This window comes from Polypterus senegalus, chromosome 5, assembly GCF_016835505.1.
Source record: "Polypterus senegalus isolate Bchr_013 chromosome 5, ASM1683550v1, whole genome shotgun sequence".
NCBI lineage: Eukaryota > Metazoa > Chordata > Cladistia > Polypteriformes > Polypteridae > Polypterus > Polypterus senegalus.
Genome location: NC_053158.1, coordinates 194308101 through 194333791, shown reverse-complemented (window position 1 = coordinate 194333791; position 25691 = coordinate 194308101). Strand labels below are relative to the sequence as shown.

Here is a 25691-nt window from a genome sequence, read left to right as displayed (position 1 = left end):
AAAGGAAATAATGTGAGGTTTGAATACACAATGGGCAATCAGAAAATCAAAAGTACTGCTTATGAGAAGGATTTAGGAGTCGTAGTGGAATCAACACTATCAACTTGTTGAGAAGCCATTAAGAAGGCTAACAGAATGTCGGCTTATGTTTGGAGTACAACAACAATAACATTTATTTAAATAGCACATTTTCATACAAAAAGTAGCTCAAAGTGCTTTACATAATGAAGAATAGAAAAATAAAAGACACAGTAAGAAAATATTAATTAACATAGAATAAGAGTAAGGTCCGATGGCCAGGGTGGACAGAAAAAACAAAAAAAAAACTCCAGACGGCTGGAGAAAAAAATAAAATCTGCAGGGATTCCACACCACGAGACCACCCAGTCCCCTCCATTAAGCCATTAAGAAGGCTAACAGAATGTCAGGTTATATAGCGCCTTGATGTGGACAGGAGGTTCTGCTCAAGCTTTATAACACACTAGTGAGGCCTCGTCTGGAGTCCTGGGTGTAGTTTTGGTCACCAGGCTACAAAAAGGACATAGCAGCACAAGAAAAGGTCCAGAGAAGAGCAACTAGGCTGATTGCAGGGATACAGAGGAAAGATTAAAAGAGCTGAGCCTTTACAGTTTAAGCAAAATGAGATTAAGAGGAGACACGATTGAGGTTTTTAAATTTATAAAGGGAATTAGTCCAGTGGACGAGAGTGTGACTTTCAAATGAATTCATCAAGAACACGGGAACACAGTTGGAAACTTGTGAAGTGTAAGTTTCACAAAACTTCAGGAAATGTTTCTTTACATAGAGAACCACAGACATATTGAATAAGCTACTAAGTAGTGAGGCAGACAGTAGAACTTTAGAGCACTTAAAAGCTCAACAATGTTTTTTAGAGGAATTAAACGAATAGGACTGGTGAGTTTTGTTGGGTTGTTCTTGTCTAAAGCTTTCTAATGTTCTAATGAATTACCAGTTAGGCTTAAATTATATTCAAAAGAGGGTTAATTGTACAAGGAAGAAGGTTTTGTATAATTTTTTTTAATACCCCCACCTTACCGCACCACTGTCTATGTCTTAGAAGCACAGCGTCACTAATGTGCTAACCTTCAAGGCAGGCTTGGACTTCTCTTAGTTTTTTATCTTGAGCCACTCTCAGTATGGTTGATAGCTGGCTGAAGCTGAGAACTTCAATGTTGGATGCAGAGAGGCGAAGAAGAGGTCGGCCATCTTTATCAGTTTCAAGAGAGGTTACTGAGAGTTTGCTGAAAAAAATAAAATAATATTAGTTTTACGATACATAGATATCAAAGGCACTATATGATAGATAGATAGATAGATAGATAGATAGATAGACATTAAAGGCACTAGATATATAGACGTGAACAGCACTATATTATAGATAGATAGACAGATAGATATGAAAGGCACTATATAATAGATAGATAGATAGATAGATAGATAGATAGATAGATAGATAGATAGATAGATAGAACTTTATTTGTACCAAGAGGGACATTTAGCTTGTTACAGAAGTTCAAGAAATATAGAAATATACCTAACAGCAACCCCACTCAAATAAAGACAAGAATTAAAAACTTGCTTCATTATGGAAACTTGATGCCGTCTGTAGGCCGACAATTTCATGCAAATGAATCAACTATCCAATCAATCTCTCAAAAGGAAGACAACATCCGTAAATCTGCGTGAATCTGTTCCACAAAGTGCTAAACTGACTTCAATGGTTTGTGACCAAGCAATGGAATTGCAAATTGGTTTGTGGATAACTGAGGTGGTTAATCACAAGGGAAGTATTATGGACACCACTATTAAAAGACAAAAAGCCAAATAAATTTACGAACATCAGAAAAATGTGTAATCATTCTCTATTAGTATTGGCTAGTTTACTCATTTTAAACTTAAAAAATTCAGACATTGGTGTCAGTTGGCTTTGCACCCTAGAAACCAAGTTACCCAAACTATTTTATACCATTTTAGTAATAATTTATCACCCTGATGCTGTTCTTTCTCATCATAAAATAGGTCATTGCAATAGCAACTGACGAGAACAATTCATAATTAATTGTAAAATCACGGTATTTGAGGGTTCTTCTAGAGTACCTCCTTCTCTTGCACGATTTGGCTCAAAAACAAATCAGCACATCGTCAGTCATAACAGGCTTAAGTTTCCCTCTAGCTGTTTTAGCTCTGGACCGTACTGAAGAAATTGTGACACACACAGAGGCAGACACACACCCATCATCAAGATATCAATGTTTTCAGTATCAGGGGACCCTAAAACATCGAGATCCGTCGAAAACTGGAGATATTTTTGACGAATCTAAAGCTTTTACTTCTCCCATACAGATGATAGGTAAACATAGTGGAGGGCGCAACATAAAAACGTGAAACTTTACGGTGAGGCTGAATTTGCAGAACTCCTGCTTAAAATCATCAAGGAGGAAGGGTACCTGCCTGAGAAGACATTAAACACCAATGAAACAGGTTTGTTTGAAGGTAATGGGTAACAAAAGTGTATGGTGAATAGGGTCCGCCAATAGCTAACTCCATTTCTCCCCACAGGATCAACTCTTCAGTATCCACATTTGCAGTTTCCATGAGGTTTTCAGGAATGCAACCCTCACAGATAACAAGAATTGACTGTACATAAATTTAGACAGATAAATAATAATCAATATGTGACACTAGGGCTTACTTGTTTTCAAACTAGTTTTATAAAAAAAAAAAAATTCTTTGCATTTATATAGCACTTTTCTTACTACTCAAAGTGCTCAGCAATTGCAGGTTAAGGGCCTTGCTCAAGGGCCCAACAGAGCAAAGTCCCTATTGGCATTTATGGGATTCGAACCGGCAACCTTCCAATTGCCAGTGCAGATCCCTAGCCTCAGAGCCACCACTCATACATTGGTGAGACCTCATCTGGAGTACTGTGTGCTGTTTTGGTCTCCAGACTACATAAAGGACATAACAGTACTAGAAAAAGTCCAGAGAAGAGCGACAAGGCTGATTCCAGGGCTACAGGTTTCCTCAGTGATACGAGGAAAGATTGAAGGAGTTGAACCTGTTAACCATTGAGTATCAGTAAATGTGAAGTGTTAAATGTAGTAAGTTAAAATATGAGGTTTGAATACACAACGGGAGGTCTGAAAATCAAAAGTACCCTTTATAAGAAGGACTTTGGAGTCATGGTGGACTCAACACTATCAATGGCCAGACAGTGTTCAGAAGCCATAAGAAGGTTAATAGAATGTCAGGTTATATAGCGCCCTGAAGTCCAAGGAGGTGACGCTGAAGCTTTATAACACACTGATGAGGCCTCATCTGGAGTCCTGTGTGCTACTATTTTTAATATATATAATGATTCAGATTGGAATATAAGTAACAAGCTGGTTAAGTGTGCAGATCATACCAAGATAGGTGGATTAGCAGATAATTTTGAATCCATTACATCATCATAGAAGGACTTGGATAGCATACAGGCTCGGGCAGACTTGTGGCAGATGAAATTTAACGTTAGTAAATGTAAAGTAATACACATAGGAAGTAAAAATGTTAGGTTTGAATACACAATGGGCGGTCGGAAAATCGAGAGAACATCTTATGAGAAGGATTTAGGAGTCGTAGTGGCCTCTCAGCTATCGACTTCCAGACTGTGTTCAGAATCCATTAAGAAGGCTAACAGAATGTCAGGTTATATAGCGCCTTGATCTGTGGAGTACAAGTCACAGGAGGATCTGCTCAACCTTTATAACACACTGGTGAGGCCTCATTTGGAGTCCTGTGTGCAGTTTTGCTCTCCAGGCTACAAAAAGGACATAGCAGCACTAGAGAAGGTCCAGAGAAGAGCAACTGGGCTGATTGCAGGGCTACAGGGGATGAGTTATGAGGAAAGATTAAAAGAGCTGAGCCTTTACAGTTTAAACAAAAGAAGGTTAAGAGGAGAACTGATTGAAGTGTTTAAAATTATGAAGGGAATTAGTCCAGTGGATTGAGACGGTAACTTTAAAATGAGTTCATCAAGAATACAGGGACACAGCTAATAATACTACTACTACATTTTATTTATACAAAGGCGCCTTTCTAAGCACTCAAAGAAAACATACAAACAATACATAAAAAGCACATTGTAAACAGATCTTAAAGCACCAGAAAATATAAAAAGGTAAAACCAAACAAAGCCATCGTAATCATTGAGAATAGGCCATTTTAAACAGATGGGTTTTAAGTTTACATTTGAAAGTTGAGAATGGTTCCGTATTTATTTCTAAGCTCAGTAGGTAGTGAGCTCCAGAGCTTGGGAGCAGAACGGCTGAATGCGCTCCCCATGGAGGTTAGACAAGCGAGAGGGACGGTCAGGGTGGATGGAGGAAGAGGATCTAAGGTTACGGGAGGGAATGGCAACATGAAGAAGGTTGGACAGATATGGAGGGGTGAGGTTATGAATGGCCTTAAATGTTAACTTGAAGAATTTTAAAATCAATTTGAAACTTAATTGGGAGCCAATGAAGCGGCTGCAAGACCGGAGTAATATGGTGAATAGACGGGGTTCGAGTAATGATGAGGGCAGCAGAATTCTGGACCAGCTGAAGTGTATGGAGAGATTAATTACAGAGACCAAAGAGGAGTCCAGACGAGAAGTAACGAGACTGTGAACAAGGATGGACGTGGTATGGGGAGTGAGGGAGGGATGGAATGCAAATTAATATTGCGTAGGTGGAAGTAGGCAGATCGGGTGACGTTATTAATGTGCGATTGAAACGATAGAGTACTGTCAAGGATGACACCCAGACTCTTGACCTGAGGTGAAGGGGAAACAAAGGAGTTATCAATAACAAATGAAAGATTATCGGCTTTGGATAATGTTGATTTTATACCGATGAGGATAACATCTCAGTTTTGTCACTGTTTAATTCAAGAAAATTTGAAGAAAACCAGGATTTAATTTCAGCAATGCAGTCAATAAGCGAAGATGGTGGAAAAGAAGAGGTGGGTTTACTTGCAAGGTAGAGCTGGGTGTCATCAGCCATAACAGTGAAAATTAATCTTACATTTACAAAAGATATTACTAAGGGGAAGAAGGTAAATAATAAAAAAGAAGAAGCTTCAGGGCTCTGTCACACCTGAACTAACAGCGGTGGGTTGGGATATGAAAGTTTTAAGCTGAATGAACTGAGTGCAACCTGAGAGGTAGGATCTGAACCAGTCTAGTGGAGTGTGGGCAATGCCAATCAAAAGATAAGTTGGAAACTTGTTAAGGGTAAATTTCACACAAACATTAGGAACTTTTTCTTTACACAGAGAACCGTAGACACTTGAAATAAGCTACCGAGTAGTGTGGTAGACAGTAAGACTTTAGGGGGTTTCAAAACTCGACGTGAAGTTTTTTTTAAGGAATTAAGTGGATAGGAATGGCGAGCTTCGTTGGGCTGAATGGCCTGTTCTCATCTAGATTGTTCTAATGTTCCAATGTTTAAAAACTAACTACTAATAATAAAGAAAAGGGATCTGGAACCTCCAAGAGATGACCTGGATGATTGATTGTTGCCATAATTTAAATGTGACATCAAAAGTGAGACAATGTGGTCACATGACCAGTACCCAAGACATCATGTAAAATCATGAAAATCAAGAGTATAACAATCAGTCAGTCATTGTCCAACCCGCTATATCTTAACACATGGTCCCAGGGGTCTGCTGGAGCCAATCCTAGCAAACACAGGGCACAAAGCAGGAACAAATGCCGGGCAGGGCGCCAGCCCACCGCAGGACACACACACCCAAACACCAAGCACACACTAGGAACAATTTAGGATTGCCAATGCACCTAACCTGCAAGTCTTTGGACTGAGGGAGGAAACCCACACAGACACGGGGAGAACAGCACGGGGAAGCGAACCCAGGTCTCCTAACTGCAAGGCAGAAGTGCTACCACTGTGCCACCATGCCACCCCAAGAGGATAACAGTTATGACTTATTCAATTTCAACTCAAAATGTAAAGTAAATGTGTGAAATTCTATACATGCACAAGCCTTAAAATACATGCATGGAACTGCATGTAAACTACAACAGAGATCAGTTTGTGCCATTTGTGACAGATAGGGGGCGCTGTCATCCCCTTGAACCATCAGACCAAATGCCAGACACCAGGTAAAAGTCCAATAATTGACTTTATTAAAGTAATAATGTGCACAAAGCACCCTCCACTACACTATACTCATAAATCAATACACAATAATCAATCCTCCACTCTCCCAGATGCGTCGTTCCCTTCCTCCCAACTCAGCTCGTCCGTCTGGGATCTCCCACAGTCCTTTATAGTTCGTGACCCGGAAGTGCTTCTGATCCCTCAGTCCATGTGATTATCCAGCACTTCCGGGTCAGGTGAAAACTCCTTTTCTTCAACCCGGAAGTACGTCATTTCTTCGGACCACACGACTGTGCTGTAAGAACAATAATCCTTGCTCCTCCCTGCAGCGTCGTCTAGCAGCCACCATGGTATCCAGCAGGGCTGTGGATAAAAACTCCAACTGTCCAGGATTCCCTGCTGGCATTCGGGGCACCTCCATGCTGCAGGGAGGGCTCCATCTGGCGGCCTGGGGCTACTGGCCAGGATGAATGGCCGGTCATATACCACACATTGAAGTAATGAGTCCCATCTCTTCTCTGAACTTCAGTACATATAATACTTTTTGAAAACAGTACTGTTTAAAAGTTTAATATAAAATCTTCTCCTTGTATTAAGAGATGTAGCCAAATTTTATATGAGAAACAGACATGGAAAGTTTGTAGCACAGATGATCTGCTATCTATTGGGCATTTGCACATTGCTCAGCTCTTATCAGCACATAATAAACACATATCTGTGGTTTCTCCTGAAAGCAGATCACTCAGCAAACTCCTTTCAGAGGTCACAGCTTAATCACATACAGATTCTAGGAGGTGCTGGGAAGCCAGCAAGTTAATCTTTTTACGCTACTTACAACACATTTTTAAATAATAAAGTAGATGCAGCTAAAGCAATTACAAGCAAGAGACTATTAACTTTAAAGCAGATTTTAAATCCCTGATATTATGAAAGGCACCTTAGTGTAGCCAACATAAGCCTGAAAGAGAGAATGGATAGGCTCTGCTTTCACTTCACTATGCTCAGATTTCTTAAAATTATCATTCACTGGCTTTCTTGTACACATTAATTCCAATGCAGGATTCTGGGGGCGCCAGAGCTTATCTTGGCAGCACTGGGTTCAAGTCGTAACTCGGGCACACACCCACACTCACTCATACAAGGTCAGTTCAGTGTCGACCAATCGACTAAACTTACGTGCCTTTGTGATTTGGGAATAAGAGCTGGGAAGAAACAAAAACAGAAACACAAGGAGAACATACAGACTTTACACGCTGCTGCTCGGGCCTACTGTCCTGGAGTGGTGAAGTGACACCACTAAACTCAGTGTGCTCATTCCAACATACTGACCTGGCAACTCACATAAAGCAAGATTCTCAAACCTTTCAGTCCCAGTGACGGGCACAGTGACATGAACCACACAACAGATGAGATGCTAGTCCACTGAATGGCCCACTCATACTGGTCCAATGTAGGATCATCAGTAAACCCAACATGCATATCTTTGAAAGCCCAAACAAACATGAGGAGAAGTTACAGATCCACACACAGTGATGAGGCCAACATTTTTGCCGCCATGTTGCCATCCAATTGGTAGTTTCACAGGGCCAGACATGACTCACGGAATGAGAATATTCTAAAAAGGCTCCGTCTGCAGAGTTCCTTCTTAAAAACCCACCGCCCAGTTTCCTCTAGCCCATGCACTTTAACAATGGGAAAGTGTTATGGATCAGTGTGGATTCATGGGTATTTTTGTTTGTTTTTTAAAAATGGACCTGCTGTATTTAAATGATAATACACTGGACATGTTTCACCAGCTTAACTGCCACCTTCAAGCTTGTTTTTGACGGCAGCAGCTCTTCATTATCCAAGCCAGGAGTTAATATGTGTGCTGGTGGGGGGGGATTGTTGTTTGTTTATTATAATGTCTCTCTATTATATAAAAAAAATCTTGGGATGAGACGAGACTTTCTCAGAGAGACACTTTCACGTCTAGCGAGACAAAGAGTAGATGACAAAGTAGAACGTCGTAAAGAATTCAAAAACATTAGCGCGATACACATGTAGAGCAGGTTAGAGATAATGGAAATACAAAAATTCGAAAGTCTCCAAAAAATGATAGTAAAGATTGCATTAGTGCAAACAAATAGAAATTATTACACGGTGAAATAACGGAAAAGCTAAAAGACATGGAATATATTGTTTGGATTTAAACTTTAAGTCAGAGACTTGTAGATCATCTAATTCGTGTTGCCATCAGGGAAAAAAAAAATGTGTGTTTCTTCCCAATGAAGAGGCGTATCCCCAAAACTTAAAACATTTGTTGTTTGGTGAAAGTGAAAACCCCAAGAAAGAAAATTTCAAGCCCCGCAAGACAAGAGCTTATGCAAAGAGATTAGGAAAAGTCAATCATTTCTCATTTGTGTGAATGCTATTGTCAGAAACAGTATGTGTAGAGAGAAAGAAACGATTTTCACTCAACGGCAGTTATACGTTGTATTGTCACGATGTAATTCCAAACACGGAATCAAAATTCAATGCGATATTGATGAAAAGGTGAAAGCGAAAAGAGATCGAATATATGGACATAGGTGATATGACGGAAGTATGTAGATATTGTTTGGATTTAAACTTTTAAGTCTCAGACTTGTAGATCGTCTAATTTGTGTTGCCATCAAGGAAAAGTAGTGTTTCTTCACAATGAAGAGGCGTATCTGTGAGAATTAAAAGGTGAAAGTGAAATCCACATACGCTGTCACGCTTGGGTCACAGAGTTGCACAAATACACAGGAGATTTTAGAGACAGAAACGTTATTCAAACGCTTCAAAAAAACGTAATTCTCTTTCAGGAGTGAAACGAGCTCCGTGTGTAGTCGGAGGGGACAGTTCCATCTCTCAGTTAAAAGAATAGAAAATCTTCCTCTTCATAGGGGCGCGCCTTGGGAGTGGGACCCCCAACAGGATCAGAGGATGTCTGGGGGAGAAGAAAGACAAAGCTTTTAAATGTACGAAGCACAGATCATGCGGCATGGTGGCAGCAGCAGCAAGCCAGCAGCTGATTGAGCAAAGAGGAGGTAAAAAATAAAAGTATTTGCTTCAAATTGTATCACCATTTAAGAGGGGGTTTCGAAGGAGCAACCGCGTCTCCTTGGGGTGCATTCAACCCCCCCTCTTCAAAACACAAGCGGAAGAGAAGTGACGTGGCCAGGAAGGGGAAATTGGGGTTAGGGATTGGCGAATGAAAGAATGAAGCAAGCAAGGGGGGAAGCCCCCTAGTAATTGTAATATAACACAGAGGATGGAGTGGTGGCTCTGAAGCTAAGGTTATTCGCTGGTACCTGGAATGCTGCTGGTTCAAATCCCATTATGGCCAGAAGGGATCCTACACTGCTGGGCCCTGGAATGAGGCTCTTAATCTGAAAATTGATCCAGGAATGCTGTTCGTTGGCAGACCCTGCACTCTGACCTCCGAAGGTCATGCGAAAAGACAATTTGCCCTCAGGGATTAATAAAGTGTATCAAAACTTAAAAAAAAAAATCAAATATTTATATATATTTATAGTAGATACCTAGATGGATGGACTGGATGAACAAGGCCATAAGGGAAGGATTTGAATGGACAGGCAACCCGGCCCAGTTGGTTATGGGTACATTTCCTGGTCAGGAAGATATATTGGAAGGACAGGGAAAGACTGTGTCTTGGGGTCATTTAGTTCCCCAGTATGGCAGGTGGCTGCATCCTTCAAGTAGAGCTCCCATCTTTACACTCACAGGGCATCTTGGCAATTGCACTCCTATTGGACAGCCCTGTTGGGGAAAGTAGGTGCCACCAGAGAGAGCTGTGGGGAGAGAACTCAGCCATTTTAAGGAGGTTTCATCTGACCCGGAACTGCTAATTGGGTGGCACCGGAAATACTCCTGGGTCTGGCATAAAAGAAGCCTCTCAGCCTCATCTGGGTGAATTGGAGTTCGGGAGATGGAGGGCAAGGTTTGCTTGAAGGAAATTGCACTTGAAATTGCGCAAAATCTTTAGGGATGCTGATAAAGCAAACATAGCAACATTATTTCAGCTTGAGGGTGAATCACTTACTTAAATTCAGGGAGAAGTGCATTTAGGGCTGAAGCGAGGAAGCACTTTTTAACTACGAGGGTTGTGGGACTCTCAAACAAGCTACTGAGACATGGAGTTGAAGCAGAAACCTGGACAACCAATCAGAAGAACCTGGATGAGCTGTTGGGACAGCTTCGCTGTTAGCTAAACAAACAGGCATCATATGGACTCAAAGGTCTCCACTCGCTTGTCAGATTGCTTATGTTCTTCTGATTCTGATTTTTACTTTAAGTTTTGGGACTCATTTTCTTAGGATTGTCTTTTAGACAACTCCTTTGTGTTTCTTTTTGCTCTTTTGAGCTTCTTCTATGTATTATCTACTTTTCTGTGAGGAAATCCTTGGAGTACAAATATTTTCTGTTTGCCTTTTTAATTCAATCCAAAGGTTTACGATCCTCTCTGATCTTGTGGGGCTTTTGTTATATTTTGTGAATATTGTTTTTCCAGCTCCCCGTTTTTGGGCCTGCTCCAGCTGAAGACAGCAGGTAATGTTTGGGGGCACAGCTGGGTTAAGGTGAAGGCTCTGTAGGACAGACCAGTGAAGATCCTGTCCTGCTTGAGTAGCAACCTCTGGAGGCCTCACGCCATTTTGCCTTTGTGGAACAATCCTGATCTTAACAAAAGGCAGGAAGAGAACAAAAGAAAATGAGCAAAAAACTTGACGCTGAGATAAAGCACAAGTCAAAACTGGTGTTATCCATTCAACAGGTCAGTAACATAGTACCATAACTGAAGCCTGATTAATTTATATATCTTGCTGCCATTTTGATCATTGTGTCACTACATGGTACTGCAGTCAATATATATATATATAAATATATAGCGGCAGACAGTCTGGGCCCTTACCTGGCCGGGACACCCTGATTATGGAAGGACCAGGAGGGAGAGCACTTCCAGGAGAGTTTCTCCCCCCGGACCGACACAGGGCAGCCTCCTTGGTTTCCAGCTGGGCCATGGGTCATGAGCATAGAAGCTCAACCCCATTGGGGCCCATGGCCACCACCAAGGGTCGCATGGACATTTTGCAGGGCCCTATTTGGCAGCACTTCTGCTACACCAGGAATTGCTGCCGGAAGAAGCACAAAAGGGCCAATCACCAGCATCCAGTGGCCAGAATCGGGAGGAAGAGGACAAAGTCTGTGTGGAGGAGTGAAGACAGTGTCAAAGGGACAATGTTGGTGCTTTATGTACTGTGTTGGTTTATGGGGAGCAGAGAGAAGCTGCAAATAAGTGTCTGTTCTGTGGTAAAACTGTGTCCTGCCTGTCTGTGTCAGAGTTAGGGTGGCTGTACGCACAATTGGGCATCACAATATATATATTATACACAATATATACAGGTTGGTCCAGATCTAATTATGCAGATCCAGATCGTTTGGATGACTTTGATTTATGCGGGGACGATTCCAGTTCAGCACGAAGACGATTCTTCATGTCGTCAGTTCACACACTTCTTAATGGTCTGGGATTTTTCGGGTGATTTTCTATGTAATAAACTTATTAAGTTATAGCGTAATGAAAATTGCATAATTAGATCTGGATCACCCTATATAGGGACCCATGCAGCACCCCCTGGCGGCCACCCCAGATCCCAACAGGGCTCTGGAAAAATTCACCTCCCATGATGCCTTGCGGGAAACTGAGGCACCATCGTCAGCCAGGGAGGCTGCCACCAAGCATCCCGGGGGAGGTCCTGAGACGTCCATGGTTGCTCCCCCAGAACATATGTAGAAGGGGCATCCCGTCCAGGCATGGGATTTGGCTGCCCACCACTATATATATATATACACGCGTGTGCTTAGGAGGCAGTCAACAGGTCCTCAGGTGAGTGAAGAATGCACAGATGGGGGGTTGTACTGTGGTAATGATGCCTCTCTCTCTGACCTTACAGAACTAAAGACGTTAAATAACTCTACAATACCTGCACCAGTTCAGAATTATGAAAATGGCGACTCGTCAACTTCCTCCACAATATTATTTCCGGTTCTTCATGATGATGTCACTTCCGGTCCCATCCAGATGATGTCACCTCCGGCTCTTCCCGATGACGCCACTGTCGGCTCTTCCTGATGACATCACTTCCAGTCCCATCCAGATGACGTCATTTCCGGCTATTTCTGATGACGTCACTTCCGGGCCCATCCAGATGACGCCATTTCCGTGACAACTCATTTCCTGCCGCCATTTTCTCAGAATATAAAAGCCATTGCAGAACGCCAATAAAATGTCGATTATTGAATGAATTTATACTCAATTTGACCAAATAAGATCATCAAACAATATATGGGGCTAAATCCCCAACTCTTTAACGTTGTCTGAGACTTCTTCTTATCACAATACACATACATGCTATTATTATATATACTACTAGCATTACCCCGTGCCTCTGCCCATGTAACAGGACTTCTGACGTCACGCTTCCCCCTCCCCTCGGCCAGCAGCCTCTGTCTCGGATTAGCGTGAATATATTGCACCTGCAAGCAAACTATGATACTTAGCGTGATGAGAGAAGTCGCACAGTTAACTGGAATGTTCAAGCAAATTATAGAAAAAAAAAGCGATCTAAATTTGTTAAGTAGTTCCCATGAAAAGCAAACTGACATAGAGACAGACAGACAGACGTTGGATTTTACAGTATATATAGAGGGATATAATAAGACACTGACGTCTGAGAAGCAGGGCTTACCAGAACACGCTTGAGAAAGGGAGCACCAGTGAAGAAACGTTCATTCAAGCTGGTGACCCTGAGAAATTCATCCTCTGATTGGGTGGTGGCTTTGGCTCTGCCACATCTCTTCCTGTCAGAGTTTCTCCCAGTTTCCAGTTGGATTGTGTAGCTCGCCACTGTACTCACTGACACTTTGATTTTTTTTTCCAATTTCTCTAAATAAGAGGCCTACACTTCTAAGGGTAATAATGCTCTGTCTCATTTCATTTGTTAATTGCCATTTTTGACAAGTAATAATAGAGACAATAACAATAATAGAGAGATGTTAAATTTCTACTACATACAGAATGCATTATCAACAAAGACAAGAGTAATGAATGCATGGAGGCGAACATCCACTTGTTAAACTAGCATATTCAATAAAGATGTACGGCCTAATGCTAATGAGATCTGTAAATCTAAATTGCATAAGTCACATTTTAAAGGCACCACCAGACACTTGTCAAAAACTGTCAAACGTCAATCCACAAGCAGAAGGGTTTACAAAGAAAACAACAGCACAGCCCCATGAGCTGCTCCACAGTTAGGAAAGAAAAGAGCACACAAGCAGAAAAGCTGAGCCCAATAAAACAAAAAAATGAAGTGCTACCATTTACACATGAGGAGTGATTTGTTATTCTGCTATCTTTCATTCAAAGCATAATAGAAAAGATCTGGATTGCATCATGGAGAGAGAGTGATGCGATGACTTGTGTTGTCCAAGCACTCAGCACACATATTAAATCTAATTGAACATTTCTGCAGATCATATCAGATCACAGCATGATTGGGTAGGAGAGACAATCAACAAATGATGGGCGCTTTTTAACACTAAATAATTTTAAAAATCTGGAAGGGCTTGTGGAATTGGGTCCAACATCACCTTAATATTCAAAAACTACGAGCAGAGAAGCTGTAAGAAGAATGAACAGAAGGGACCCAAGGGTGCTGTATGACTTATACGCTGTGAGAAAGTACTGTACAAGTTCAAACTGGTGTTATCCTTTTAAAAGCTCAGTAACACAAGGTAACTGAAGCTTGGTTAGTTTATATATCTTGCTGCCATTTTGACTATTGTGTCAAAAAGAAGGGACCCGAGGGTGCTGTATGACTTGTATAGGGGAGCTGCTAGAGATGTTCAGTGTGCCCCAGTGGTCACGTCATGGGCTGCGAATCGCAAGATTGATGTTCTGACTCTGTGTATGTGAACTTAGTGAACTACGTCAACTGACAGAGTGCCAGCTGTATTATCATGGAAATCATTAGACCTCAGCTGTATAGTGCATTGGGATGCTGTTTACTATGAAAATGCACTGTAGCACTCTGGGTAGTATGATCTGCTGTAATAACAGTTCTTAAACCCTATGAAGACAATTGTATGGTTAATACCTGGGCTGCATTACTGTGAACATTTAGGAAGACATCTCTGGCCTCTTCGGGTTAGAAGAATATTTGCCCCATCTGATATTCTGCCTTTCTTTTTAGTACATTTAACTACATCTTCAACAAAAATATTATTTTAGATAAAGTCATCCATTAATCTATTAAGTGTAAAGACTGCTTTCATCAGCTTGGGATCACGGAGCAGCCTAACCCAGCAAAAATAGATAATAGTCTTGGAAGGGACGGCACTCACACAGAGAGGCAGTCAAACCATTGGGTGACATAGGTGGCCGCCATTATCTTTGGGGCACCATTTATGAAAGTAAAATTGTGCACACACTGTACACCAAGGGACACACACTCCTTAAAATCCATGGTGTATACACAAAAGGGGGTTAATTTGTGCTATTGAAGGGACATACAGCCCCCCCCACCCATCATCCAGTCCTCAAACTCTGATGATACTGAGTGGTTATGTTAACCATGGGTTGTCATTTATGAAAGTACAAATACACATGCTCTGTACACCAGGGGGCGCATGCTCCTTAAAGTCCATGGTATATACACAAAGGGGCGCCTTTTGTACTACTGAAAGTACATAACACTCTGCAAACCAACAGGGAGCAAGGCTATTGAAGTTTGATGATACTGAGTGGGCAGTTGTACCCATGGAGCTCTAATGAAAGTAAAACTGCACACACTCCATACACCAAGGGGCGCACAGTCCTTAAAGTCTGTGGTATATACACAAAAGGTAAAACCGAATTACTCCAGTTTGTGCTACTGAAGAGACGTGCACCTCTCCCCACCACCGACTGTCAAATTCTGATGATACTGAGTGCACACTTTCACCCATGGGGCACTATTTATGACAGTAAAAGTAGTACACGCTGCACATCAAGGGGCACATGCTCCTTAAAGGCCGCAGTATATACACAAAGGGGCACCTTTTGTACTAACGAAGGGACGCATGCTCCAGAAACCAAGGGGGACCAAGGCTGTTGAACTTGGATGATACTGAGTAGGCAGTTTTACCCATGGGGCTCTGTTTATGAAGGTACATAGACCAAGGGGCACACAGTCCTTAAAGTCTGTGGGATATCCACAAAGGGTAAAACGTTCTTATTCCAATTTGTGCTACTGAAGGAATGCGTACTCCAGAAACCGAGAAGGAAACCCCTCTCTGACAGTCAAATTCTGATGATACCGAGTGGACACTTTCACCCATGGGGCAGCATTTACCACAGTAAAAGTGCACACGCTCCAGAAACCATGTGGCACATGCTCCTTAAAGACCGCAGTATATACACAAAGGGGCGCCTTTTGTACTACCAAAGGGACGCATGCTCCAGAAACCAAGGGGAACCAAAGCTATCAAACTTGGATGATACTGAGTGGCCAGTTTTACCCATGGGGCACCATTTATGACAACAGAAGTGCACACGATCCAGACACCAAGGGGCACGTATATACACAAAGGGGTGCCTTATCTTCTGAAGGGATACACGCTCCGGAAACCAAGGGGGAACACGGCTGTCAAACTTTGATAATACTGAGTGGGCACTTTTACCCATGGGGCTCTATTTATTAAAATAAAATTGTGCACACTCCATACACCAAGGGGCACTCATTCCTTAAAGTCTGTGGTATATACATAAAGGGTAAAACCCACTTGAAAGGATACACAATCTAGAAACTGAGAAGAAAACCCCAAACACCCCCTGACAGTCAATTCTGATGACACTTTTACCCATGGGACACCATTTATAAAAGTGAAGGTATGCATGCTTCGGACACCATGGGGTGTGTGCTACTTCAAGTCTGCAGTATATACACAAGGGGGTGCCATTTGTGCTATTGAAGGGGTGCATGCTCTAGATAGCAAGGGGGAATCTTAAGGGTTGTCGAAGTCTAATAATACTGTCCACCCGCTACAGACAATAAGGGGCAGCGTCTGGCAACGCCGCCTAGAGCTCCGAAAGGGCTTTTTACAGGCACTGCTCACACACACACTCATTCAGCAACAACATCTATTTCTATGGCACAAATTGATACAAAGCACAGTGCCACAGCAGGGTATACCGAGTAAATTGTTGGCCAAAAGTCTGCAATGCTAGTGTATCAGAGGGAGGACGTGCAGCATTGCTCACAAGGGCCAACAGTTTTATCTTCATTTTCTTCTCTTCTATGACCTCTAGGGGGTCAGGAGTGCATCCCATAACTGAGCCTGCCCATTTAATTAGTTTGTTGATTCATTGGGCCTCTCTTGAAGTGATGTTACTTCAGCACTCCTTAACATAGACAAACATAGACAAAGCCATCATAGAGTTATAGAAATTATAAAGGACGCCATCACCCACTTTACATACCTGACTTCATAACCTGATCCAAACCGGCTTGGCTCTAAAGTTGTTGTCCACTGTAGTGGCTCCTTGAAAACTACAGACGACTCTTGAGGATGTTTGCTGCTAAAGTTTTCCACAAATGCTATAATCTCTTGTAGGATGGACTCATTCAATGGGGTAATTTCCAGTTTGCCTGTACCAAAACCAGCAGTTGTCCATTGAGCCGCTCTAGTCAGTGCCACTCCCATGGTACCAAATGTACTTGTTCCTGTTAACTTTGAAAAATAAAATTTAAAAACTAATCAGAGTGCATATAACATATAACATACATGAATGGTAAAGGCCTAGACAAGGATATTAGGAGCTAACACGGTTCTATTCATGTTCTTTACCACTCCTCTGTCTTTCCACTAATGGTGATCAGCGTCCTCACATGAAACCTCTACCTCTGTCCCACCAGTGTGCAGTGCTCTGGGGTGTTACCTCCTCTTCTGTAGCTCTACAATCATCTCCTTGTTCTTCTTTAAATTATACCATACCATAAGATCCACCCACTTTCTTCCTATACACAGACTCATGGCCCCCCTGGAATCAAACCAATAACTGTGGTACCATCAATGAATTTGTTGATGTTGGTGTTTCCTGATTAGTAACACAATCATACATTAAAAGAGCACGGAGCATAGGATTCAGTACACAACCTCGTGGAGTCCCAGTGCTTATCATTTGTGTGTGATTTCCCATTCTAACAGACTGAGGCCCATTTGTTGGAACATCCAATGTCTATTTGTAAAGATGGGAGACACAACAAGGATTAGGTGTTTGCCTGGTAGCCTAAATGGAATTTCTTTAGACAAGAGCACCAATCCATCCATCCATCCATCCATTATCCAACCCGCTATATCCTAACTACAGGGTCACGGGGGTCTGCTGGAGCCAATCCCAGCTAACACAGAGCGCAAGGCAGGAAACAAACCCCAGACAGGGCGCCAGCCCACCGCAGAGAACACCGTCCTATGCACCTAATTCCTCCAAAACAACATCAAGCTGAATTCTGAATGTCCTTAGAGTCCTATTGTCCACCGCAATACTTGATAACTTATTCCACGCAGGGCTCAGGGATGTGTGGTCCGGGGTAACAAGGGAGGATCATCGTGAAAAGTAAAACTAATAATGATAACATAAACTAAATTTGTCCACTGGTCTGTGCCATAAATTTGTTTTCTGTATGATTCCAATAATTTTGATGATTTTTATAGTTCAAATCGCTGAATTGGCGCATTTCCTGTTCAAATACAGGGGAGAAATGAGAGGTGCGACAGCGACGAGCCTCACCTCACCTCGGACTGCGCTGGCCCCCACACACTGGGCTGATGCAGACAATTGGCGCCTGCCTGGTGTTGTCTCACTGCATGTCGCCAATATAATGTTTGCAGTCATGTTTATTATACACCCTGACTTTCCACAGTCTGGCTAATATCTTTAATGAATGTGTGTGACATATTTAGTCTTGCTGATCAGGCATAAAACTGCAGTGAAGAGGCCCAAGGTGAGGCAGACAGTACCGTGCCGCACTGAAGGGGGCACATGTGAGCCCAACAGGTGCTTGTTGCTGCTGTTCTTCTACGCAGAGGCTCTTGGTGACAATAAGTTAGCGATATCAGAAAGTCAAGTGCACTGCAGCCGTCTGTTTATTTTTATTTTTTTTTCCGACTGACTGCCAAAATGGAAGATTATATGTCTATCCAGCCATCCATCCATTCATTTTCCAACTCGCTATATCCTAACACGGGGTCACGGGAGTCTGCTGGAGCCAATCCCAGCCAACACAGGGCACAAGGCAGGAACAAACCCCGGGCAGGGCGCCAGCCCACCACAGGGCACACACACCCACATACCAAGCACACACTAGGGACAATTTAGGATCGCCAATGCACCTAACCTGCGTGTCTTTGTACTGTGGGAGGAAACCGGAGCGCCCGGAGGAAACCCACACAGACATGGGAAGAAGATGCAAACTCCATGCAGGGAGGACCCGGGAAGCAAACCCAGGTCTCCTTACTGTGAGGCAGCAGCGCTACCACTGTGCCACCATGCCACCCTGATTATATGTCTAAGTTAAAAAATTTCTCAAAACTGCAACACAGAAAGTGATAAATAATGGAAGACCAACGCCGGAGCGAAAGGTTTGCTTCAAAGGAAGGGACAAAAAACAACTTGGTCTTTTCAGACGGAGTGGTGGTACACCCGAAAAGACTGGCTGTGAGGCTGTCCTACAAGAAACTGCCTTTACTGCTTTTCATGCCTTTTGTTCTCAAGTTGTGACAATGTCTGGACTAACACAGGATATTGTAACATGAAACAATTACCAAGAAGCCTGCAGCCAGTGAATAAGCTACTCTTTTGGGTTAATATATTTGTAAATCTGACTGTGAAGGAGTCAGTGCCTCACCATCCATGAACCTCATCGCACGTCACTGATTCCATGTGCCAGCGGGAAGAATAACTTTCAAATGAATGTGTGATATTTATCCTTAACAAATTTCCCTAACTGTGTCCCTGTGTTTTTGATGAAGTCATTTGAAAGTCACAGTCTCGATCCACTGGACTAATTCTCTTTATAATTTCTTTAATGATGTCACCTCTTAATCTCTGTATTTTTAAACTGAACAGGTTCGGCTCCTTCAGGTTTTCCTCATATCTTAAACCCTGAAGTCCTGAAATCAGCCTCTTTGTTCTTCTCTGGACTTTTTCTAGCACTGTTGTGTCTTTCTTTATAGACCCGAGACCAAAACTGCACACAGGACTCCAGATGTGGCCTCACCAGTGTGTTAAAAAGCTTGAGCAGGACCTCCTTGGTCTTGTACGCCACACATCAAGGCGCTATATAACCTGACATTCTGTTAGCCTTTTTAATGGTTTCTGAACACGGTCTGGTAGTTGATAGTATAGAGTCCACTACGAATCCTGAGTCTTTCTCATAAGCAGCACTTTCACTTTTCCAGCCTCACATTGTGTTTTTCAAATTTAAAATTTTTTCTTTCTACTTGTCATACTTTACATTTACATATATTAATTATGTTTGCATACTTTAAATCTCATCTGCCACAAATCTGTCGAAGCCTGTGTTTTGTCCAAGACTCTCTGTAATGATTCAACGCATTCTAGATTATCTGCCAATCGATATAGTTTGGTATCATCTGCAAATTTAAGCAGCTAGTTGTTTAAATTCCCATCTAGATCATTTATGTTAAAAATAGCAACAGCCCCAACACTGAGCCCGGAGGGACACCACTTTTGATATCATCTACATAAGGTTCCTCATCCCATCAGCCTCTGCTTCCTGTAACCCCCACTTCTTTTAATTACATGTCCATCCTATCATGTGCTTTCTGAAAATCAACATAAATAACATCACATGCATCTCTCACATTGTATCCTTTTGGTGCTTCTTCATAGAATTCCCACATATTAGTGAAACACCATCTCCCTCTTCTAAACTCATGTTGACTGTTCCCTACAGCTCATGTTCTTGCCATGTGCTGCTCAGTCTTTTCCTTAATAATTCCTTCTATTAATTTGTCTGTGATGCACCTTAAGGTTACTGGCCTATGGTTGCATGGATATTCCCAATATGCTTTTTTAATATAATGGAATAATATTTGCTGTTTACCAGTCTTTATGAATTTCCCCAGCGTGCATAACTGTGACCTGTAATCAATTAAAAGCATTTGAGATTAACTGTCCTTGTCTTCAAATTTGAGAGAACTGTATGTATGGTGGGCGGCACGGTGGCGTAGTGGTTGCGCTGCTGCCTCGCAGTAAGGAGACTTGGGTTTGCTTCCCGGGTCCTCCCTGTGTGGAGTTTGCATGTTCTCCACGTGTCTGTGTGGGTTTCCTCCGGGTACTCCGGTTTCCTCCCACAGTCCAAAGACATGCAGGTTAGGTGCATTGGCGATTCTAAATTGTCCCTACTGTGTGCGCGCCCTGTGGTGGGCTAGTGCATTGCCCGGGGTTTATTTCCTGCCTTGTGCCCTGTGTTGGCTGGTGTTGGCTCCAGCAGACCCCCGTGACCCTGTAGTTAGGATATAGCGGGTTGGATAATGGATGTCCTTCATACTGTTGTTTCTAAAACTTTTAAGCAGTAAGTATCTGGAGTACCTTCACTCAGACTCCTAACCCTCTTTCTTCCAAAGTTAGCATTATCAGGAACCAGCCCGGGATGGGGCAACTGGCTTGACCCTGCCATTTATGTTTCCTCTACTCACCAAGTTGCACTACTTTTGATTTGATTTGATTTGATTTGATAAGTGAGGGAGCCCGTAGAAATAAATCAAGAACGTGCAAACTTCAAGCACCCGCTGTTTGAATACAGAGACTTAAAATACGATAAAAGAGTGGAGACGCAATTAATAGCAATCAATCGTCAATGCGCGCTGTAATAGATGATATACTGTAGTGTATGTTTGTGGAATAAAAAGAAAAATTCCAAAATGCTGTTTTTGGTAAGGCCACAATCGAAATAATTACACACATTATATATACAGGCATATATATTTCCCTTTTATCCGTTGTTTAGCTGGACCTATTACTTAAATCAGAAAAAAAAACTTAATCTTTAAAGTTAAATAAAAAAAGCAGACGCACGACGTTTCTTATGATTAAAAACACCTCGAAAGTTGCGTGAAAAAATATAAGGAAACAATTCTGCTGCTTTTCAAAAATCTCCATTAATACAAGCACAGATTTAATTATTGATTCACGCAGGCTATATTATAAAATGTTGTTAGCTTTTGCCCGCTATGTAACATACCAAGCAAGCATGTCCTATTTGGACATTATTTTACGTATATCTAACATATTTAACATATGTATTATGTGTGTTTAATACAAGAAAACTTACCTTTCTACTCGTGTGTTACAGTAGCAAGCTGAGCGAACTTCGTTGAAGCACTCCGGCGGTTTTGTTGCCTTAGAAACGCTTGTGGAGGAGCGCGTCTCGTTACTAGGATACGTGTGAACAACGGGTGCCTGAGCTGCCCAAAACACTTCGACGAGCGCGCAAACAGCTTAATGAATGCATTGTTTCGCACGACGTTTTATTTCACCAGGTAATTAACACGATCAAATAAGTATGCAGCGCTCTTCTACATACCATAAAATGTAGACATAATTAAAATCGTGTCGATATAGACGTTTCACAAACAGGATTGCACAATTAAAGAATGCCTACTGCCTTAACTTATTTCCTGTTCGAGTGGTGGATATTTACTTGTAATTATCTTTTCATGACCCTGTTTCATGTACAATGTACAAGAGACGGGCGCGTGGTGTACGTCATCTTTCATTAATGATTTCTTTTGTTTTAGGTAGACAAAGCGGCCACGTTAATTATGGGGTTGACAGTTCGGCCCGATTACGTGACCCTATGTGAGACGTCGTGTGCACATTGTAGAAATGATTAAGAAGCCGCAGTGCAGTTTTAAAGTGTCGAAGTGGCTAAGTGCTTTGGTGTTGCAGTGGCCATTCAAAGCTTTCCACTGACTCAAAGGAAGAGCCTATACATAAGGCAGGTAAATATAAAGGTAAATATTTATAAGGATAATATATAATAGAAGCATAGAATAAGGTTACATAAAAAGGCAATATTAGATAGATAGATAGATAGATAGATAGATAGATAGATAGATAGATAGATAGATAGATAGATAGATAGATATGAAAGGCACTATATAATAGATAGATAGATAGATAGATAGATAGATAGATAGATAGATAGATAAGAAAGGCACTATATAGATAGATAGATAGATAGATAGATAGATAGATAGATATGAAAGGCACTATATAATAGATAGATAGATAGATAGATAGATAGATAGATAGATAGATAGATAGATAGATAGATAGATAGATAGATAGATAGATAGATAGGCACTATATGATAGATAGATAGATAGATAGATAGATAGATAGATAGATAGATAGATATGAAAGGCACTATATAATAGATAGATAAATAGATAGATAGATAGATAGATAGATAGATAGATAGATAGATAGATAGATAGATAGATAGATAGATAGAACTTTATTTGTCCATAGAGGGAAACTTAGCTTTTTACAGAAGTTCAGGAAATATAGAAATACCTGTATACTTAACAGCAAACCCACTGAACTACAGACAAGAATTACAAAAAGGAAGACAATTTCTCTTTCTCTTACTTTTCTAATGGTAAGACAGCAGTCACAGTGAGGTATTATAAAAGCAGGTTGCTGTTGGTATGAAGGAGTCCCAGCAGCATTTCGTGATGCACTTACGCAGAATAATTCATGGGTTACAAATTCTCAAAGCTGGTGCGTCTCAGAGAGGATGTGCAGCATTGTTCATACTGGATATCAGTTTTGATTTTTGAGTTTGATATACAGTGGCGTGTAATATTATTCAGTCCCCTTGAAAGTTGTCACAGTTTTCTGCATGACAAAAGATTTGTACACATATTTATCCCTTCTGCATTTTTAATGTGCCTGTGGGGTGAATCATTTTTGTCTGTGCTGTTTATCTCTAGCAAGCTAACTGATAACACCAGCTAAAGGAAACTGTGAGAGGGCACCTCAAGCAGGGCGCTGTGGACTGGAGGGCCTCTAAGATCTCTCAGGGTTCGTCCCTTCAGTTTTTTTTTCGCTGCAGATTACCATGGCGAGTTCCTGTTGCTCCACTATGGTACTAAGAGGTCAGCTAACACCTGAATATCACATGCCTTAGCTGAGGGGAGGGGGGTCAAGGTTGCACCAGAGAGCATTGGATGGCAGCCACGGACCCCCTGTCTCAAGAAATTACCGAAGAGAAGCATGTGAATGCTCCCACCCTGCTTGTTCTGGCAAGTAAAAAAAAAAACAACAAAAAGCATGAATTCACCAGCAGATAGGAATTGTGAGAGGAAATGAGCCGCGGCTGTTGGTAACGCAAGTAAGCTGATCCAACGTCAAGTTGGGCTACCTGACACCTCTTTAGGGAGGCCTTGGCCGCACAATGAGCAGTTTAGTTTTTGTGTTACAAGTTTTCTCCACTAGTACCATGTTTGAGATAAAACTCCATAATATTTCAGAGCTAACTTTTGTTATAGATTTATAATCTAGCTGCCTCCCGCAGCTTCTCCCGCGTAGAAGTGAAACAGGACAGTGAGGAGGGCCCTGCTCGGCTCCCCACTCCTGACGTCACGCTTCCCCCTCCCCTCGGTCCTCGAATTAGCGTGAATAAATCGCTCCTGCAAGCAAACTATGTTTATTAGCACGATGAGAGAAGTCGCAAAATCAACCGGAATGTTCAAGCAAATTGTTGAAAACAGCCAGATCTAAATCCATTAAGATGTTCTCTCGTTCGCTAGCTAAGCGGATGTAAGATACGCCCCGAGACTGGTGCGTGAGTGAGGAGGGCCCTGTCCCCCTCCCCTAGGCCCTCTGCATCTCTCTCTCGGATTTGCGCAAATAAATTTGTACCGCAAGCGAACTATGATACATAGCACGATAAGAGAAGTCGCAACATCAACCGGAATGTTCAAGCAAATTCTAGAAAAAAATATGATCTAAATCAGTTAAGTAGTTCTCTCGTGAAAAGCAGACAGACAGTCAGACATAGGATTTTATGTATAGAGAGATATATATGCTATATACATATACAGTATATATATTGTCACAAAAATGAGACATACTCCGATAAAGGTTTGGGGCAGCCACCCGTATATTCTGGTTTCCTGGCTGCAAAAGCGTTTTGTAGTAGTACAGAGCACTGAAGTGCATACAACCAAGTCCAAAACAAGACTGAGGGAAAAGGGAAAAAGGGCAGGCTTTTAAAGTGGAAGACAGGAAGTGAGGTCATGGGAATCGGGCACATGTTCGTCACTCATTGGATCAGGCCCGGACGTGACATCAGGGGGGCCGGAGCCGGTAAGGTCTGTGTCCATTGGTTCGGTCCCGGAAGTGATGTCAAGAGAGCCAGGTGGAGTCTCCCAGGGATGGTCTACAGGAAAGTGAGAAAAAGAGTCAGTGCACTCTGCCACACCTCTGCCTGCCTCAGAACTGCCGTCACTCAAGCCCTTTAGCTGCCTCCCATGCGCACGTGTGTGACAATATATATATATATATACACACCAAGCATGCCCTCCACTTGTTTGATAGTTTTATGTTTCACAGTCCTTTTCCATGGACATCGCCTCTCTGTATACAGTCATTCCTCATGATGAAGGTCTCATTGCCCTCAGACAGACACTCAAGAGACGTCCAGACCAGATCCTCCCCTGAACACCCTCATCAGACTGGCAGAGCTAATTCTTATCCTCAATCCTTTCTCTTTTGATTACTTTTTTTTTTTAAGCAGGTCAGTGGCATTGCAGTGCACACGAATAGGACCTCGCAATGCCAAGAGCTGGATGGAAGGGCATTTCCTTTCTTCCTACCTAGGCCTGGATTAATGACCTCCTGGGCACAGCCATCAGCAGTGTGTCTGTCTGCGGAGAGAGTGTCGACCTTGTCAAGAGGTTTACTTACCTCGGCAGTGACATTCATGTCTCTGGTGACTCTTCCTATCTATGCAAAAAGACAAAGGTCCAAGTCTTTAGAGTCCTGGTGCTTCCTGTCTTGCTATATGGTTGTGAGACATGGACGCTATCGAGTGACCTGAGATGAAGACTGGACTCCTTTGGTACTGTGTCTCTCCGGAAAATCCTTGGGTACCGTTGGTTTGACTTTGTGTTGAATGAGCGATTGCTCATGGAGTCCCAAATGAGACACATTACCTGCATTGTGAGGAAGCATCAGTTACGGCACTACGGCCATGTGACACGTTTCCCCGAGGGTGATACGGCTCGTAAGATCTTCATTGTTGGGGACCCGAGTGGCTGGACCAGGCCAAGGGGGTAACACCTGGCTGCGGCAGATAGAGGGTCATTTCCGGAGGGTGGGACTGGACCGCGTGTCTGCCTGGGGGGTTGCCAACAGGGATCCCG

At 42.2% G+C, this 25691-nt stretch overlaps 1 protein-coding gene across 1 annotated transcript in view; it reads right to left on the bottom strand.

Annotated features, from left to right (window-relative positions):
• The window catches only part of odad2 (outer dynein arm docking complex subunit 2), a 195267-nt gene extending 173614 nt beyond the window's left edge, over nt 1–21653 (bottom strand). Inside the window, exons 1-3 of the mRNA XM_039753888.1 lie at nt 21590–21653; nt 16711–16961; nt 1105–1262 (exon numbers count right to left, since the gene is read on the bottom strand). Coding sequence (XP_039609822.1) covers nt 1105–1262; nt 16711–16934 — 382 coding nt within the window. The 5' untranslated portion in view covers nt 16935–16961; nt 21590–21653. The remainder of the gene's footprint in view (nt 1–1104; nt 1263–16710; nt 16962–21589) is intronic.
• Nucleotides 21654–25691: the final 4038 nt, after the last annotated feature.